This window comes from Haliotis rufescens, unplaced genomic scaffold (assembly GCF_023055435.1).
Source record: "Haliotis rufescens isolate VD_foot unplaced genomic scaffold, xgHalRufe1.0.p SCAF_4, whole genome shotgun sequence".
NCBI classification, from domain to species: Eukaryota; Metazoa; Mollusca; class Gastropoda; order Lepetellida; family Haliotidae; genus Haliotis; species Haliotis rufescens.
This window is the reverse complement of record NW_025964112.1, coordinates 53,787,204-53,808,277: the sequence shown is the minus strand read 5'-3', so window position 1 is coordinate 53,808,277 and position 21,074 is coordinate 53,787,204. Positions and strand designations below refer to the sequence as shown.

The 21,074-nt window shown below is 40.1% G+C and overlaps 1 protein-coding gene across 1 annotated transcript; it reads left to right on the top strand.

The window, feature by feature from the left end:
- Nucleotides 1-1,063: 1,063 nt before the first annotated feature.
- LOC124120215 (solute carrier family 49 member 4 homolog) lies at nt 1,064-19,004 on the top strand. Its single transcript, XM_046482980.2, has 11 exons — nt 1,064-1,792; nt 6,719-6,809; nt 9,889-10,052; nt 10,682-10,745; nt 11,290-11,379; nt 11,704-11,913; nt 14,347-14,455; nt 15,754-15,821; nt 16,006-16,124; nt 16,286-16,468; nt 17,634-19,004. The coding sequence occupies exons 1-11, from the start codon at nt 1,444-1,446 to the stop codon at nt 17,777-17,779; spliced, it is 1,593 nt and encodes a 530-aa protein (XP_046338936.2). The 5' UTR covers nt 1,064-1,443; the 3' UTR covers nt 17,780-19,004.
- Nucleotides 19,005-21,074: the final 2,070 nt, after the last annotated feature.

The following is a 21,074-nucleotide window of genomic DNA, read 5'->3' as shown; positions in this document are numbered from 1 at the left end:
TTAAGTCTTTGCTTCCATTTGTCCATCACTATCACCTATCAGCGTAAATTAACTGTTAAGTGTTGGCTTCCATTTGACCATAGCTAATCACCTATCAGCGCCAATGTTGGCTTTCTGGTAAAGTTTCCACCTTTGTTGTGTTATTACCTTCGTTATTACAGGTACATATATATGTTATCTGCTTCATAGCATTTATTCACCTGATGAAGGAGTAAGTATATACTCCGAAACGTTGTTTTGTTCAAAATAAAGAAGTTGACATCCATAAATTCTCTTCCGTATGTGTATCACAGCTTAATGCTGTGTCTTACCCGAAATCTTGACCCTGTCAGTGTGAAGTTTGAAAGTTTATATATTATTATATTGAAATTGATATTTCGTAGGATCATTATATTAGCCCACAGCAAAGACTGAATGTAAATAGGTTTTGCTGGCCGATGGAAGCCTGCTTAACACAAGAACACCGTTCCATAACCTGCAAGAAGACTCGTCCCCCTATCGATGAATTTTATGCGCAAATATACGACAAACCAAACGGAATGCGCGTATGACTTCAAGTACTTCGGTCACGGAATCCTTAAGGATAATGTTTGATGTTACATATGTACCCCAAACTATACCCAAGACACGGTTGAATGTGTTCAATCATACTGTATAATACTGTATAATAAGTCCCGATGTGTTTTCAATTGCATCTGGGATACATATGACACATGGGAGAAATATACGTGAATCATAACGCACCCAGTCGCAAGATTGGCCACAATAGGGGTACGAGTCGCCATTCTGCTTGTCCCGAAATAACACGAGTTGGTCACGAATGCTGGCAGGGGGTGGGAGTCACATCTTAATAGGACGTTAGTCACCGAAGAGGAAAGCGATCCGTCACGCTTGAGTCACACGTCCATGAAACACATGGGAATTTACTTTTAAGTTGCAGCCTAGGTATGAACTGGAAGCGAACTCTGTGAAGCGAAGTGTTAATAAGTAGACTGGTGTACCACATCTCAGTAGTGTGTTTCACAGATATACAATACTCGGTATGTGGTGGGAATAACAGAATCTCCACGTGTGAAATCAGGGAAATCATTCGTGACCATGTTCTGTCATCCAGTGGTAGCGATCGACGATGACCGTTTGACCCCTGGTCGTTGTTGCGTGGAGTCCTGCTGACCCCCTGCCCACCCGGCCGGTCAGACATGTTCATTATTTAGTTGTGTGAGAGGTCGTGAGCTTCAGCGCCATGTTTGACTGCTTTGACAACGTCCGAATAAAAAGTTGAATATTCTGGAAGGGGCTTCTCGTACGCAAATTGGATGAGGTAAATGACTGTGTTTACCTATTACACTGAATAGCTAGCTTGGACACTCAATAGATGCTCCCGATTCAAGCCGCATGAGAAGACAGACAGATTGGTATTCATAACCAGTTCTGTTAAGCAAAATGGAGGACGTGGAATATGTTGATGGCCATCTACCCCCCTCAGAAGAAAACAGGGTACGCAGAGCACATAAAATCTCCAACGCATCCCCGAAGGCATTAGATGAAGACACTCCTTTGTTGGACTACAGGGGGAGCATTAAGTCCTACAAGAGCCGGTGGTATGTTCTGGTGGTGTTCTCGTATGCGGCTCTACTTCAGACAGGATCGTGGAACACTTTCGGACCTATTGCTCAGTCAGCTAAGGCTGTGTTCGGGTGGACGGATGCCAATATAGGCATGTTGAACAACTGGGGGAATATTATGAACGTTGTGTTCATGTTTCCGATGGCCTGGTTGTTGGATGTCAAAGGTAGGGATCTGTACTTGATGTAACACGTGTTTGAAAAATTTATGTCGTACACGCTTATATTCACTGGAATTTATGCCATTACGAATGTGGAATAATTTAATTGAATGCATTACATACATTAAATAGCATAGAAATGAACTGCTCACAGTAAAGACAATATTGAGATCATAATAACTTGCAATAAGTACCTCGATATAAGCGATAAAATGTGAAAAAGCATACCACTGCAATAACGTTTGCTTTACCCTCAGGGGGCACGGGTGGCCCAGTCGTCTTAGGCACCGCCATTCGCTGTGCAGAGTTGCGTCCCTTGGACACTCCAGAAACCTATGATTGTGGGTTCGAATCCTAGTTCGCCCCTATCATGTTTCTAGATTTGTCAGCACCATACCCGTGCTCGTGGGTTTCACCGAAGTGGTAAACGTCTGAGACCTGCATCACTTCGGGCTTTCCTCCCATATTAAGCTGATACGCCACGATATAACTGGAATACTGTTAAAAGCGGCGTAAAACCAAACTTACTCACTCGCTGCTTTACCCTCATGTGTAGTGTGATAAAGTATAGTTTTGCTCTGATCTATTATTGCACAAGGGGATATAACTTAAACAGCGTCATGACGTCTAACCATTATAACGTAACTCAAAAAGTATTCTGATAAAGTACAATCGGTACCTTTGATCTTTTAGCGAAGCATCTTAGAAAGATATACAGCAAGCCAATAAAACTGAGAGCCTAGAGGGCCAGCACATTTTTAAAAAAAACTGTAGGCCCAGTTGAAAAACTGAAGGCCCAAACATTTTTGCTAAAGCAGAGAGACATACTGTTACAATATAAATTACAAAACACAACCAGTCAACCAGAAGCAGTTACTGCTATCACACCGAGTTCCCAGAGACTCGGTTGTGATAGATGAAGCCAACGTTTATCAAGGAAAATATCAGCTTGTAAAACATCTTTGCTTCTGCTTGTCATACACAATCTGAAAGGTCTAATCCTACTACTGTTAATAAATATGAAAGTTATGTTTATCACATTATTTAAATCATGCCTTTTTAACTTAATCAAGTGCGTTTTTAATACAAAATTAAGCAAACACATTCATAGCGTCCATATTACACACCAAGGAAACGAAAATTATGGCGATTTTCGGCAATTTTAAGATTTCATAATAGAGCTATCCACTAACTGATTTCTTTTCATTTTCATTGTTAAAGTAATCGGAAAATGATGATAAAAAGAATTTTAAGTACGATCTATCATCACATTTTTCCAATGGTTAAATCGCGTTATTTTGAGCGTTTTATGCAGGAAATCGCAACCTAGGCTTAAAATATAGACATATCGTGCTAGGTTACGACCTGTGACAAAGATTTCTCATGCATATAGTTTGGCATTCAACTTCATGTCCAAGCCTAAAAGTCGAGGTGACACGAAAAGATTTATAGTAACTTAGATATGAGTTTGTCATTTATCTGAAATATGTTTTCTTTCGGTTTTATTTATTACTTTATTTAATTTATTGACGATTTGTTTGATATTGCTCTTCGACATGTTCGATATAGCCCCATTGTTGAAGCATGTGTTCCAGGGTATTTGTTTTTACAATAATATTGTGGGAAATAGTTCTTAGGTTTAAATCTGTTGATGAAATGTGATAAATTAAAATGAAATAAATATTTTCTGACTTTGTTAAAATTGATAGATTTTATAAATGAGTGATATAACAGGTAGGTAAAAAAACTAAATATTATTTTGACGTGGCTCAGGTGTGGCCGGTACATCGGCCTGCGGTGTTGGAAGCGTGAACAGGTGGAATACTTTGTAGCTGAACCCTGTTTCACCAAGCAATCTCAGTGTTCTGATTCATTTGCCATATTTACAGCTTAAAAGCAACTGCATTCCGTAAGGGCCTGCTGAGATTTAAAATTACCAGACCGAGAACAAATCTGTCGGTCTGAGGTCTAATTCGAACACTGCGACAGAGGGTTGTCATGTCCACCTTACTGGCACGCACACACACGCACACACACACGCACACGCACACGCACACGCACGCGCACGCACATACATACGCACGCACACACGTTTCAATAGTTTCCACAGTACACCCGTATATTCGTTGTGTGTATACCCAGTGTGAATGTTTAAGTACGTGACTTACAAGACAGATATGTATCTATAATGTATGTATCTATAGAGGACGCTTTCAAATATGCTGTTTATCACATCGAGTGGTGTGTTACAATTGACAGTATCTTCTAATCGTGATATAATAGTGATGTGACAGTGTCGTGTGGGCGGGAGACGTATCACGTTCTCCGAGGGAACAGTCATATTGTTCTGGGCGACAGGGAATGGTCATTCCAATCATTTTAGAATCAACAATTATGATTACGTTGCCATCGGTAGGGAGTAACCGATAGTGTTTCCTGTCATCATGCTTATCAGGAAGTTCTATGTTGAGATGAACACAACAGCAGACAACATATAAAGGGACACAACTCTTTGGTAGGAGAATTAACTCTTTATTCAGAAAACGTAGACTAGGTTGAATATATTGAATAACATCACGTTCATTCACTCGGTGAAAATATGGTTTTTATTTTAACTAATAAATACCGTATTCTATCATTAGAAATATAATAAATGATACGATTGAAATTAAACTGTTCGTAGCATTTACGCTGGAGGGGGGATGGTGGTGGGATGCGAGGATGTGGAATGGTGTGTGCGTGCGTGCGCGTGTGTATGGTTTTGGTTATCCCATTGAGATAACGTGCCGCAGTTTAAACATGAATACCCAGCTTAGACACGGTGTACTGAATCCGAGCCGACCGTTCCTTGTTAAGTCATTAGTGTCGCGTTCCAACAAGAAGTTCCATCTTATCAAGTCTTTTGGTAAGACACGGGCGAGGATCGAACCCAAGACATTCCCCTCTTGGGCAGACACTCCATCCACTAGACCACATAGGGGGTTATGTTGTTACAATTTTCAGCAAATACGCGAAAGCCAGCTATCACAATGTCAACGTATTACTACAAAAACAGTTAATTATAACTTCTTCTTAAACACTGTGGTATAACTTTAACACTGTTTAAGTAGTGTCCTACCAAGCCAACTCACACAACACCTGAATACATGACTGTAACCAATAATATGGCAAAAGGTTAACGGTTATGTGTTCCCGGAAATAATTATCATTAAGTTTAAATATGGCCAATGTCATGATATAGTTCATTTTCATAATAGCCAGCCCACATTTTAAGCGAGTATCAGAAAACTCCTTTGTAAAGTTACAATGACTGGCTTTCGTCATTGCTACACTGGACCATACTGCTATTATATGTACGGGGCGGTCGGGTAGCCTCGTGGTTGAAGCGTTCGCTCGTCACGCCGAAGACCCGGGTTCGATTCCCGACATTGGTAAAATGTGGGAAGCCCATTTCCCGTATCCCCCGCCGTGATATTGCTGGAATATTGCTAAAAGCGGCGTAAAACTAACTCACTCACTTACTCACTACTGTATGTACATGTTTTGAAGCCTGAAATAAATTAATACAGTATATACTGTGATATGAAAACGCGTCTTTCTACTGGTGACATATTTTTTGTAAAACTCACACTTGTTATCGCATAATCAAAATGAACATGCCATGCACATTATAAAAGACATATACCAATCACCATAAGTGCATGATACAACTCTGCTTTTTGTAGACGTTATGAAGGGTTGGTTGGTTTGTTTGTTGTTTTACGCCGCACTCAGCAATATTCCAGCTATATGACGGCGGTATGGAAATAATCGAGTCTGGACCAGACAATCAAGTGATTGATATCATGAGCATCGATCCACGCAATTGGGATACTGCTATGCTTCAACCAAGTCAGCGAGTCGGACCACACAACCCCGTTAGTCGCCTATTACGACAAGCATAGTCTCCTTTTACGTCAAGCATGGGTTGCTGAAGACCTATTCTACCCCGGATCTTCACGGGTCTTCAAGGGATTGATTTGTCATGTTTTGAGTGTACGAAATGATTACCAACTTGATATATAAACATTTTGAAAAAGACACAGTAGGTGAACTGTTGTATTCAATTGCATCGTGATTTATACTGTGTGTTAGTGTCGTTAATTATTATATACTTCAGTGTGAAAGACTGGAATTCCGAAGTTGAGAAAATATTTTCATTGCAGTGGACATAACATTTGATATTTCTCTGCTGTGAACATAACACTTTGACGGAACTATTGTAATACAAGAGTTACCTCCCCTCATATTCTCTCCCTTTGTCGTAAGTGTCTGGCCCGTACACAAACTGTTGACGTGCTTTTTATGTTAGTTCCACATTGACAAGGCAGCATAATGAGAGATGGTAATCTTTAGAGTTAATATCGCTTTGTTATTCTCTTGAAAATGTTTCGTTACAAACTGTAAATTTCTCAGTTGACTCGTCAATCGACACTGTTCGTTTTTTTACTTGACCAGCGTGTATTCTTCCGCGTCCAACTGCGGTGATGTTGGATATACCTTATTCCTGAGAACCTGGATTGTTACTGTTTAGATACTTCTTAATGCCTGTTTTCATTAATATAACTGGAATCATAAATATAAGGCAAATATGACTGTGGAATATACAGCAAAATAGTAAGTCATTAAACAAGTTAGGTCATCACAAAATATGAGAACCTGTATAAATAAGTAGTGAAAACATTGCATACACGTGAAGGGATGTATGTTTTATAGTCCAAACATACAGTATTACACATGTTTCCCCATTCCTCAAATATTATATCACTGGATAAAGGTGAGCTTCAGTGCCTGTGGTTGTGAATGGAGTAGAGATCTAAAAATTTGTCACAGCGATTAGCTACTAATTGTAACTGTGCTTTAAGACGTATTTATCCCACTCTCTCGCTCCAGGACTGCGGATATCAATGCTGTTGTGCGCTGTGCTGATGGTGTTTCTCACGGCCATAAGATGCATAACGAGTGAAGCAGTAGCAGCGACATGGTCAGTACCGCACCACTGTATGTTAAATGTGACAATCCAGTGCATGTCACATTTTATGCTGTAACATATAAAATCAAACACGTCCCATTTGAATTCTGTAAATCCATTTGTCTAGAAACTCTACGGTCTACGGCCCAGTCTCGGTCAAAGGTATTTACAAAATTTAACATGCTGTTATCATAGGAGCATACTAAGGAAGAAAAAATTAAAACAAAATTGTGCAAAAACTCAACATTTACACTATGTCGTCAATGGTCGTCTTGTTTTTCTTTCGCAAATACATAAATGTATTCCTTCAAGTATCATGACACAAAATTTAACTCATTTTAACCTAATTCAACGATTTTGTAGCGATGTTGAAATGTTTCGCCCATGGACGAGAAAAAGGTTTGGCTCCGGACCATCACTGTAGAATCTCAACTGAAGGGATGCACATATACCACAAGGACATAGGTGTCTGCTTGACCTTTGACTTAGTGAAACATAACTTTCAGAGTCTTTGTAATCGCATTGCGGTCAATAGTGGATATGTCATGCTTTAGAAACAACATCTTTGAAACAATTTGGTGCAGTATTTCTGATTTGAGAGTCTCATGATCTATATCGTTCCATTCAAATCCTTCAATGGATACCTTTCTTGTATTGTACGTGTCTATTTCTCGGTCGTCTTGTTCAGCAACTCCTAGGAAATCGTACCCACCTAGTTGCTCGCCTCTTGCAGTTCGTCAAGTGACTTCTCCTTGTATTCCCGACATGACCTGTCTTTCCTCAGGATGTAACGCATATCTAAAACTGTGGGTCTAGCAAATCCTTTATTGAGGTTGATGTGTGTCTTGTAGTTTGTGGTAGAAATACTCGATGAAGGGTTGCACGTAATGGAGAGACAATTGGGTTCTTTTTCTCCAAGTCTCTGAAATAACTCTCATGGAATAAGGTTCCATCCTCAATTTGTTCATTTAGCCTGTCATCAATCAGTTCATCCACTAGCCCAAGAAACTGGTCGCTGTCGTACATATGTGTAAAGTATATGAGCAATATGCCACCCATTGAGTTTCTCAGTGCACAGATACTCTCAAAATACGATCCTTTTCCTCTTTTGTTTTCTTTCTTTTGGTTTTCACTTTGTTCACGACCCTGCTGTCTGTCCAGTTTTCCTTTCTTTGGCGAGCTTGCATCCGTGCACAGACTTCCTGGTGAATCTTTAGTCTTTGATGGACAGATGCTGCTGATGTCAACATGCATAGATAGGACACATTGCGAGCTCTTGATGCCACTAACAATCGTCTTGCATTTTGGACAGTCTGAAAAAGTGCATATCTAGAGTTTAGATGTACTGGACGCCTTGAACCGTTCTCAAAATGGGTACTTTATGTGTATTATCCTTCATACGCATATATGCGATTGTATGTATATATTGTATGTGTTTCGTAACGATAAAACTCTATGAGCAATAATTAACACACACACGTTTCATAAACTAGCAAAACCCCCGTAATTTGAATGGCCACATTCCTTTGCTCATATTATTCTTATATTTTACTTACTTTCATCATCTGTTCCATGTCCACTGTCCACTGTTTCTTCCTCAAGCTTTCTCTTCATTTCACGTTTAGAGGTGCGTTCCATCGTGATAGCATACGTCTCACGTCGCTGCGTATATCACGCATACCTGTACAGTCAGCTGATCAACTGATTATTTATAAACGGGAACATACACCGCGGAGATTGTTCTGGGTGTGTTACAGATCATTAACAGCTGTTTGTATTTTATTGAAGGATAGGCTAAGTCTCGCCTCTAGCGTATCATTACTTGGGTGCAGTGTGCAACAACACAATCTATGTTAGGTGCATAATGTGCGTCACAATATGTGAACATAAAGAACTTGGAGTAAAGTAATCCATTTCAAGTCGAGAGCTTTCAGCGCCAACGAGCCTCTTCAGGCCGATCTGTACCTTGCCTAAACTTTGTATAATGTATATCTTCATAATATTACGGTCGAACAGTTGCCCGAGACGCCTCAATTCACTGTTGAACGCCCGTTAGGCGTGCAAGAAACATATATCATCGCGGGTTTGAATCCCGGATCGTCGTCATTATTTTCTAGTTGTGTCAGTACCACACCCGTATTCGTGGGTTTTACCAAAGTAGTAGGCTTGTATAACTTGTGATTTGTGATACCATTCCATACCATTTTGGACCCACCCCAAAAGCGATCATACTGTACGACGTTAACGTCCATAAAACGCTGATTAGGACATATCCAAATTCGATTTCTTCGGTCATGGAAGTCGAGAGTGAAACACAATTCCTCAGAAAACATGACATTAGCTAAACGTCGTTTTCCCAGTGCTGACGTTCCCTAAACCACTGGCGCCTCTGATTCAAATGACGTGCATCAAGTTGTAGGATGACACGTGGACGTCTTGCTTGCAAGAAGATTTCTCACCGCCTGGGCATGTACTCTTATACCAGCGGCCTGTTGCTATTATCTGAATGTCAGTTTGCAACCGATATCTTGATGCCATCGTTCTGACTAAACTGTCCTGGGCTGGAGTTGTTGCCCTTGGGCGTCCAAAGCGGCGTCCATCAGCGACGTTATGTTATTGCTGATGATTAAATGTAATAATTATTGTTATAGCATGTTTTATGTTTTGTTATAGTTCTGACAAAGCTCTAACGTTGTGTTAGGAAATATAATTTTTATAATATTACAGCTTTATCGTTCAGACGTTGTGTTAATAAAAGCGACAAAACTCTTTCCATATTCACAAGAATTATCCACTAAAGGCAGAGTCGAATGTACGATTCCGACTATATCATTAGCATGTGTAAATAAAACACAATTAAATAGTGATGACACCAGGTGACGTCATTTGCTGCAGTTAACCTTCCACCTACAAGACTCCATAGAAATGCATCAAGGATAACAAATGTCAGATTCAATTTTGAGTATTACCCTCAGCTCATCAGCTATCACTTCAAATAGATACGTGAATGTTTTAATTGTTTTAAGTCCATGACGTTTACCTTATGTATTAAGATATCTCTCATGCTCTGTTATTCGAATCTTCTTCTCAGGTTAATAAATATCGCCGCTATTGTGAATGGTGTGGCTGGCACTGTGCCATCCGCCGGCCCCGCCCTCCTCTCTGCCACGTGGTTTCCCCCAAAAGAGAGGGCCACAGCTACAGCCGTGTCATCTGTCTCAGGCATCCTCGGCATATCTATCGGCTTCATCATTGGTGAGTAGAGCGTTTACAAGTCATCGGTCCATCAGCAATTGTTTCAAATACCGTCGTCCGAAATCACAATATCGGTTCTGAAAAGGCTTTGATGCGGGGTATAAAGGATCATTTATTCTGCCTCTCAGAAATCCACGTGCAGCCTGACTTGCTCTTGGTGGGATATAAAAGGTTTATTCCCAGCTGAGTCATTTATTCTCCTCCTAGGCGGGAAACACAGTATTTTATTAGATAACGTGGACCATTCAGATATCATCATTATGACATGGAAGTATGACAAGACATTTTACAACATAAAACTAATCAGCAACTGATGTCACAAAATGTCACATGCAAAGGGATGACGGGAACTACGATGTTTTGAGCAGGATTACACATCCAGGTGAAATATGATATGAATGCTTCATAAAAAAAACTAAATGATACTTATCTTCGATGTATCAAAAGTGTTGCATTATTCCATAAGGGCATGTAGAGTGTTACCCCAAAATGTGCTCACGTAGCATAAGTAACCATTCTGATGCAATTTCATTAAAGCAATATCTCATAGGAGACATCGCTTGATATCACACAAATGATATCTCCAACTTAAGCCAGGTTTGGATGATAAGTACAATTTTTATCTACAGGGCCGCTCTTGGTGCCGCAACCAGAAGAACAATCCTTGAACATGACGGACACACTACACATGAAGTAAGAAACGCATCCATTCATTATTATGTTGCGATGAATATGATTACGCAAGATAGCATGATATATGAAAACATATTTAATGGACATTCTTAAAGTGCTTTACCATAGCGGTAAAATATTTTGTCTTTTCTTTTTCCAAATCGTTTTGTGCATCTTTGATAACATTATTATGTCTTCCCTAGTAACCATGAGAAGCGGTTGAGCTGAGTGAAGATGAATATTGATTTCTGTATGCCTCACATATCCAATATATGAATGGATATAATCAAAGTTAAGAATTAGATGTAATTTTCAAAATACCTTTTCATAATCCCATCAATGAAGACAGGACTAACATCAGCTTCTTTCAGTATTTTGCCAATGCGACGTTATATATTTTATGTTAATGATGATATCCATCCCCCACACCATCACATCCCCCACGCCCAACACACAACCACCCACCCACTGAACACACCCCTGTGGTTTATGTTATTGGGTTTTGACTATATTCAATTGAAAACATTGCTATACTTGTTATATAATAGAACTGACCTTGTTGCAGTTCGTCAAGTCAGGGGAAATCCAATGCATTCAACGTGACGACATCACCCGCTAACCTGTCCGAGATGAGAAGCGGCATCATGAGACTCATGTATATAGGTGATCAACGTTTTCTGCATCCACTATATCAAACCGTGTAGAAATACCATTTTAATTTTAATAATTTTAAACCGTATTTTTTCTTTTTCTCACTTGTTATGTATGCACGTCACCTCATTGGGTCTTAGAGAAATCTTGTGTTTAAAGTGTGTCGTCGTCATATCGAAAGAGTTGGGTTCGATTCCCCCATGGATGCAGTTTGCGAAGGCAATTCCTGGTGTCCTTTATAGAGTTTGCTTGGATATAAATGATGTGTCGCATCTTCTGCATTTTGGAATAACAGTATTAGTCGTACGTAAATAACTTCTAAAATGAGTGTAACTCTGTGTGTCGTGTTTTATGCTTCTACTGACAATATTATCTCTGTATTCCACGTGTTAACTGTGCTGTGTACAGAATGTGGAGCTTGTGTGCTGCTGCTGTTCCTGGTGGTGGTGTACTTCCCCGCCAAGCCCCCCTCTCCCCCAAGCCTCACAGCGTCTATGGAGAGGACAAGCTACCTACAGGGGCTCAAGGGACTATTCACGTAAGATGGTAGTGATGTTCTTTAAAAGTGCTACACATTTTCCGAACCCATTTCCTTACTGTCAGTACGAGTAACTGGTGTTACCTTAAGGGCTACCGCTCGATGGGTGAAACAGGAATGCTGATATGCTCTGTAGGATTTAATACGACCGGCTGCAAATCATGTCATCAAAAGTGTACTTTGTATTCCGGATTGAACAAGGCGATAGTTAATCCCTATTCAAATTACCCTTTTGATGATTCGATCTAGCAGTCAGAGTTGTTGACGTCCGCTGTAAATCCATCTTTCCGAGGCAAGGGCGTTAACTGACTATTAAAGTCCAGTTTCCATCCTTGCCGAACTCAATTGGAATTTCCAGGCTTGGTCGTAGCGCCACAAGTGGCTATTACGAGTCATGCCCCTTCTACGTCCCTTTAACCGACCAATCATGTTCCAGCTCTCGTGTCACTTGCATTTGCTTCAAACAAAATGACGGCGCCCTGCCAAGACGATCTGATCAATAATCCAGATCTATACTGAACAACAAAAGTTCCTGTGACATTGAATAAGATTTAATGCAAAGTTATGTTTTTTACCAAATCTGAAACAATTTCGGTTTGCAACAGATAAAAGACTCCTGTAAGTGTTCAAATGGTTTAATTTGCCATACTGACTTCAGAAAATGCGTGATTTCATAAAACCATGAAAATGCCAAAATGTCAATTTACAAATCAATAGCGTGTGTGTCCATCTCTGGTTGCGATGCAAACAACACATCTTCGTCTCATGGAAAGGACCAGGCGTCGCACAAAGTCCTGTGGGATATCTGTCCATATCTGCTAGAGCATGTTTCGAAGTTCCTGGAGTGTCTGTGGAACACGTGGTTGACGAAGGCGCCGATCCATCTCTTCCCACATGTGCTCGATTGGTGAGAGATCAGAGGAGCGAGCCGGCCAGGGAATGACATTCACGTTGTTTTGTTGAAAAGAATCCTGAACAAGTCGAGCAATATCAATATCGAGCGTTGTCATGTTGAAAGGTAATGCCTGGGCCATGACGACGCAAAAACGGTAGAACAACAGGGTCGATGATCTCGTCGCGGTAGCGCTGTCCATTGAGATTCCCCTCTACCACAATCAAACCGGTCCTCTGTCTTGCTGTAATCCCGACCCATACCATAACGCTGCCGCCCCCGAACCGATCTTCTTCCATGACACAATGATTGACGTAACGTTCACCTCGACGTCGGTACACTCGAATCCGTCCATCGCTTTGGCTGAGATGAAAACGAGACTCGTCAGTGAATAGAACTTGTCCCCACTGCATGGCCGTCCAGCGTAGATGCTGTATGCACCACTGTAGACGTGCTTGACGGTGGTTTCCTGTCAAAATGGGACGTCTGGCGGGTCTTCTGGCGACAATCCCTGCACATCTGAGGCGACGACATACGGTTTGTGAAGATATTCGTCGAAGGCCAGGGATGCTTCTTGCAGTCACTGTTGCTGGCTGGAATCGATTTCGTAGGTGTGTTGTTCGAATCCAGTTGTCTTGTCGATTATTGGTTATGCCTGGCCTGCCACTCCGAGCATTGTCTCTGACTGCATTCGTCTTGCAACATCAAGTTGACTCGATCCTGCTTCAAGCATACCAATGGCTCGCAGACGCTCATTTTCGGACAGGCGTGGCATTTCGTAATGTTGAATGATTGCGTAATTTTGTTGTTTTTCTGAGTGGTTGTTGTCAGCACGATGCTAAACAATGCATATGGAATCCCGTTAACCCACATGTTTTTATACCCATTCGTGGGTAGTGAAATGCATGGGGCTTGCATAAAAGTCAGCTTTTGCATGCTTTTCTGTAGCAGTTGCGTTTTTGTGACTTGATTCCATACATTTACTACACTATTGAAAACCAAACTTTACTTGTTTGAAAAATATACTAAAATATTCGTGTCACAGGAACTTTTGTTGTTGAGTATATATTGTAGTAAAACGGGTCTTACCTCGCGAAGTGCCTCAAATCACTCGAACACCTTAATTAAAAAAATAAAAAGATTTGCAAAATATCTGTCAACGCTAATTTGGCGGTACACATGCTTTGCAAATCCTGCAGTCGACCGAACGTTGCACATTGAAATGTATGTTGTTTGCGAACCGGATGTCTAGTTCGTCACGCGATTTTAATTCGACTGTGCATAGACCCATAGGTTCAGGCAAAATGAAACTCCGGAATTCCAGCCCGAAGTATTGCAGTTCTCACTGGTGAAACTCTCGAGCAAGGGTATGATGCTGACAAACCTAGAAACATAATCTAAAACGGATCTGGGATTCGATCCCACAATCATAGGGTTCTGGCACGCCTATATCTGCACAGCGAAATGCGGCACCTTGTGACCGATGAACGGATGAGGGGCTACAGAAACCGCAGATAAGGTTGTCATTTTTCTTTGTGCAGACATAAACGCTTCCTGGTGATCATGGTGGCCTTCAGTGTCCCGACGGGAGTTTTTAACGTGTTTGGAGCTGTACTGGATGTGGTATTGGACGGTATCGGAATAACGCAGGTGATAATGATAAAGATGATACAGTCTAATAATGCTGGACACATGGATGCATACATATAACACTGTATGGACAACTGATCTGTGGGATTAGGAACTGAACTTTGTCTTGGGCAGATTATAATGCTCTGATCGAAGGCTTCTTGTTTTTAGGAAGGTGCCATTTTAGATAGTCATCTTCAGAGAGCCATCATCATCTTGTTGCCACAAAGTATCCCCGTAAACTAGCTTATTGCTAGTAGTTACAGTAGTTAGAACTCGTTCACTGGTGAGATCGTTCAACCAGGGAGCAAGCACTATTATTTTTTTTCAAAATGTGAACAACAAATTGATCGGCAGAATATTTGCCTATATCTAAAATGTGGAACGATCAGTGGTATATCACCTAAAATTTATCGAATGCTTCACATGTATTAGGATTATTTTAATAACAGGGAATATGGTTTATTGAGCATTGTTTCAATAAGTATTCGGTAAAACACATGACGTCGTGAGGTGTAAAATCCGTACAAAGAGAGATACAGTGCTGGGTCCAGCAAATGTACCACCAAATCCCTGTCTCAAAGACTGACCACAATCCTCAATACAATCAAGGAAGGATTTTCTTTATATTCACGGAAAGTATTTATATCATGTGGATTCTCAAAAACGCAAAGGATTTGCTTGACATTTTGGAATATCAGAGGAACCAAGTTCCTATCTGTCAAAACCTTTGATTTTTCAACTATCCCACAAGCCAAACTTGAGGGAAAACACAACACTCTCCATAAGGCTGTATGACAAGAGGGATGACTTCAACTTTTCAAATGTCAACTTTTCCTTTATGTCGAGCAATATACCGGCTTCTTCAACCTTTGGTACCATATGTTCCCGCGTTTGTTCAGGCGAACAAATAACTTGCATTTGCATGTGTTGATGACGGGTACCACTGGTGGTGCAGGATATGCTCACTATTTGCTCATGATATAGTCGGAATCATACAATCGACTCCAGTCTTTTATATCGATGTACTTTCAATTTCCTAGTCAATCAGAATCTATCCCATTCGGACTCGTTTGGAACCGGTAAAAATGTTCGGTTTAAGGCAATGTCCAGAAGACAAAAAGTTCGACTGAATACAAAACGAAAAGCAACGATCAGTCATCTTTAAACGCATACACATTAATTGTACACGAAATATTGTCATGGTCTGGCAGTAAATACACATTAAAACATTCCTTACTTGTTTCTGATAATTGTTTTTTCATGAAGTGCCAAACCAGCTCTTTTGGAATTGTAAAATCGACACTATTTTCTTTCAGTACCATGCCGGTTGGATTGGGTTTTATGCCACGACAGGTGCTTGTGTAGTGGCACTACTGATGTCCAGGTATGTACATGCATGTCGGGGGTGATTGGGGACCGAATATACGACAAACATCGATCGTTCAACTTATGCACATTATGCTTTATGCTTGACACATTTGACTGTATCGAAGCGTTAGGCATAACATAAGGTATATACTGTTCACAACCAGTCAAGTATTGTTGATTGCTGTCCCCTCTATTTCAAGGATTGTTGATCTGTTTCTACGTCACATGAAGATGCTGCTGTTGGTCCTATTCGTCTTGGCAACAACCGCCACACTCTGGTTTGTCCTGCTGCGTCTGTCCTTCATCCCCTTCAGTATGGGTAAGGGTGAATATTGTGTGTAAATAGGCAAACAGATTGAGATATGATATGCTTACTTTATCGTGTAAACATGTTCATGTGTACGTGTCTGTTGAACAAGTGGAATCAATTTCAGTGTTTGAATAACAAACTAGGTGTGGTCTGCTTGTGCCCTGTTTCAGTGTCACTGTACATCTCCTGCATCTTGATGGGGGTCTTCATCAGTGGTGGTACCCCGCTGTTCTACGAGCTTGGTTGTGAGGCGTCATACCCTATAGCCGAGGGAGTGACAGTCGGTGTTCTCACACTTGCCAACAACCTGACTGGTGTCATCTTTTTGTCTGTGCTGCAGATCCCAAAAATAGGTACACCACCATCTTCACATCTTAAGTAGGGTTACGAATGGTGTTATTTGGGGGCCGGTAAGTTGTGTTAAATGCTGCATTCAACAGCATTTATGTCATCTCTCAGCATGTCTGCTGCACGTGGGAGGAAAGCCAAAACTAAAGTGGACAGTAGACGGGGTTTGTTCACTTTGATGAAACGCTGACAGGCTTAATATTATATCCCGGTTCACTAATAGATTCCAACTCGTATCCTGACAAGGTAAGGCTACCACTGAACCACCCATATCCCAAAAGACATGGATATATTCAAGTCCAGTCTTTTAATATATTCGTTATTAAAACACTTGCTTTGGCATTAATATTAATATTATTTTCTGCGCCTTATGAAAAGGTCCCATTTTTTAAACATCTCCAATGTTGATTTGTGAGGAAAGTGCATGAGGCGAATTACACAGAAATGTCTTGATTTACAGACAGACATACATTTCATTCAATAATATGACACTGGACATGTAACAAGCCTACACATATCACATAAATATATTTCTTACCTTAATAATTTTGTACATGATGTAGGAGTGAGTGAGTGAGTGAGTTGGGTTTAACGCCGCTTTTAACAGTATTCCAGTTATATCTCGGCGTGTCAGCTTAATGTGGGAGGAAAGCCCGAAGTGATGCAGGTCTCAGACGTTTACCACTTCGGTGAAACCCACGAGCACGGGTATGGTGCTGACAAACCTAGAAACATATATGGGGCGAACCGGGATTCGAACCCACAATCATAGGTTTTTGGCGTGCCCAAGGGACGCAACTCTGCACAGCAAATCGCGGCGCCTTAGACGACTGGGCCACCCGTGCCCCCACATGATGTAGGAATAAGGCATTGTTGAATTGGACTTTCATGTGTTCGATTACTTAAGTTACTGCACCTAACTTTGATCTTGTTTGAATTAAAGTTGAACGACCAACATAATCAAGTGATCTCAACATTTAATGAAATATTGATGTTAATTCTTTTTTGTGGCAAGTGAAACTGTATATGTGTATCAGGTTCACCTTAATATAAACTCTAAATATGCAGTTTCGACATGTAAGTGTTCAATCTTAATGGTTTAAAATGCATCCATGTATGTGACTGAAATCAACCACAAACTATTCATGTGAAGTCCCCGTATCTCTTCAGGTGTTGTGTGGATGCCCTGGTGCATCCTGGGATCTGTAGCAGCTACAATACCCCTACTCCTGTTGTTCACAGAGAACTACACCAGGACTGACATCGACACACAGACGATCACAGTTCCAGAGCCAGAAAAGGGTGGTTCTGCTTAATCAAAACAAACAAGAAACTTGGTTGATGGTAAACATCACACACGCTGACACCGCAGATTGTGTATCAAAATACTCCTTTGACAGGGGAATCGGTGCCTAATCTAAATGGAGACCTAGGTACTGGTATTACTGCCCATGGTATAGGGAGTTTATCTTGACTTGTTAATGAATCTAGCTATCTGATTGACCAGTGGACACTAGGCTGGTGGGCTTCAGCGAAAATAATGACATCCTATTGTTTGAAGCGACGTCATTTGCTTCTTACGTTGCATCTGTTCGCACCTACCTAAATACCTAACTGAAAGTCCGATGTTGGTAACAATACAGATCAAAGCGTCAAAAATGTTATCACAATAAGTCTTGTGAAGACATAAGGTTAATATCGATACATGAGTGAGTTGTGTGATTTACGTTATTTTACGAGTTTTTGTATATTGGTGTGATTGTGTCTAAGAAATGTGTAATGTACATACAACATGTACAGATACATTAGTGCTTTGTTGATTTTAACAAGCATTATTATCAAGACGGAGAATATCATTCCATCGGTCTTAGCGCTAGTTCATTAGCTACGCTAATAAAAACAGGGATGCTATTCCGGAAACCAGGGCCCCGTTCCTCAAAGCGATCTTATAATTAGAGCTAAGATGATCGTAAGCCTTTGTTAAAGTATGGGACTTACGATCACCTTAGCGCTAAGATTGCTTTTAAGGAACGGGGCCCAGGTCTTGGTATTTAAAGAGTCGTTTAGCAATATTATTGTATCACGCGCTTGTGTTAATTAATCACAGTTTGGGTTTAATGTCACTTTGAAAAGTATTCAGTCATCCCACAACGTGTCAGTTGGATGTGGAAGGAATATACAGATTTAATATATATACATCCCTACATGTGCACATACACACAAAAGTGTAAGCTGTAATCAGAGACCATATAATAGGTCTATTATATGGTCTCTGCTGTAATATTATTCAATGTGGCCATGCGTTCACCATGCATGGGTTAACAAAATACACTCATAACATGTGAAGATAATTGTATTGTAGGCTTGTAAATAAAACAATATGTAGTGAGTACTGATGCAATACAAGACAAATTTATTTTAAGTAATTCATTATGTGACAAGCTACACTACTGCCTAGAAGTTCATTCCCCTTTCACGCATGGGCAACGCGTTACGCAACCCGTGTGCACCCCGTTGGTCACTCGTGTGGAACCCGTACGCCACGCGTGTGATACCCGTGTGCAACGCGTGTCACACTCATTAGAGGGGGACCAAACTTTTGACCAAAGGAGGACCCATGTCCAGCTGAACCTGGAGGTGGTAACAAGGGTATAACTTTTTGATTTCCTGACGAAAAATTTTAATACACATTTTATTATATGTATTTGCTGATGTTTCATTTTTAGATGTGATTACATGGTGTCTTGCGATGGTGTTAAGAGAATACATGATCCTGTTACATGTTATTGCTATTCAAATGGGTTTTTTGTGATTTGACATTAAACGTCTGTATACGACTCTCAGTGATCATGTTTATTAGGTTTGGTGGAGCATTGTTTTTATTGGACCCTAATTACTTTATGATGGTTGGGCCTCTTCGTCTCAGCTCCATAGCCGTGACGCTGGGAAAGGGCAGCATTTAATTATTGAGAGTAGATTATATCATGGAGGATACACTTGAGGGAGAGGGTTATACTAATTACCGTACCACAGGAAGAGACCTGTAGACGTGAGCGCGCGGGGTTATGTGTAAGATGGCCGTCGCATATTGACCGCCAGGCGATAGCCGACGAGTTTCATTATTTATTTAAATGCTCCTTTTTTGATACCATGAGATCACATTATATTCCAATTTATCTTTGTAAATGGCCGAATCTCGCAAAGCTCAAAGTTTTGTTTACCTAAAATAATCGTGAAAAATATCTCCAGATTTATAAGAATTATTAATAATGCTGTCAGAAGATGAGAAGATGAGTACAACACTATAATCTACAACTTACTAAGTGATCACTACAATTTATTGTTTATGTTATAACTTTATTTGTATTGTTCCTGTACCACCTATGGTGGTTTGTTGGAATAAAACATTGATTGGTAAACATTGAGCTAAAGCAGTGTTGTTTTCACGGGCCTGTTGCATAAATTCCAAGCGCTGCTGTCCATATATCTTCTACTTGATCCTGGATACATCATTTTGGCATTTACATTATAATATTTTTCATAATAATATTCAAATCGCATTAAAATACAATGATAATAAGATTCATATGTAACCCTAAAGCCTGTGTTCCACATTCATAGCCAGGAGGACAGCTACTGACTAACCAAAGGGAAGAAGCTTGCCCTTACATATATGTAGAGACATCATCTGAATATGACTATATATGCAAATGTTACGAAACTGTACCTATCTTCACGAATTATTAAAAAATGGGCATAAAGTTCACGGAGACGAAGGCTATAGATACAATACCATATTTTATTTTTTAGATGATAAAGTACATCATTTGATAATAAATTCACTTATTGATATCTAAAAACCGATTTTCCATATTAATAACCATTTCATGATAAAACACAATCAAATGTGTGATATAAATTCATTCTTTAGTATCCATAAATGAATTATTGATATCATATAACGAATAAATAGTAAAAAGGCGCCCTATATATTGTTCTTTGTGGACTGTATTAAGTAACGCATTTGCATCACGGTTATAATGTCAATTGCTAGTCTTTTTTCTGCACCATCATTTCTTTCATCTTATGAAAAACTGTTTAAAAAATGGCAACTTATAATTAACCAAGGTAATAATACTTACCCGAACTGCGTTTATTTATCTCTCTGTCATTATTATCGTTAACATGTGTCTACTTTTAAGTGTATATACTTATGCCATAGATCGTACTGGTTAAGGAATGACACATCATCGCGAGATATATGTACTCCATACACATGATTCTGTAGCACAGAAAATCGTTACCCCGAGTTACTGTGTAACGGTTCACCCCTTGTTTTCAGGGTTTATACACGCCAGAGCGACATTGGGGTGAAAATAGCTCAGTTTGACTCGGCTTGTATGCCGCTCTCGTTAGATTTGCTAACGAACCAATTAAGGTCGGATTTAGTGCACAATGCGTTTAAGCTCCCGTGTGTAATCCTAATGAAAACACATTAAGGGGTTCAAAACAACACAGTAATCCATATCATGTTTCACATCACCACGAAATATGTCACATAAATAAGATATATTTCTTCTTTTAATAACAAAATAAGATAATAAAAAGTTT

Coding starts and splice junctions, on each gene's coding strand:
- LOC124120215 (XM_046482980.2), top strand. CDS start 1,444: ATGGAGGACGTGGAATATGTTGATGGCCATCTACCCCCCTCAGAAGAA. Junction 10,053..10,681: donor ATCTATCGGCTTCATCATTG/GTGAGTAGAGCG, acceptor TTTTATCTACAG/GGCCGCTCTTGGTGCCGCAA. Junction 14,456..15,753: donor ACGGTATCGGAATAACGCAG/GTGATAATGATA, acceptor ATTTTCTTTCAG/TACCATGCCGGTTGGATTGG.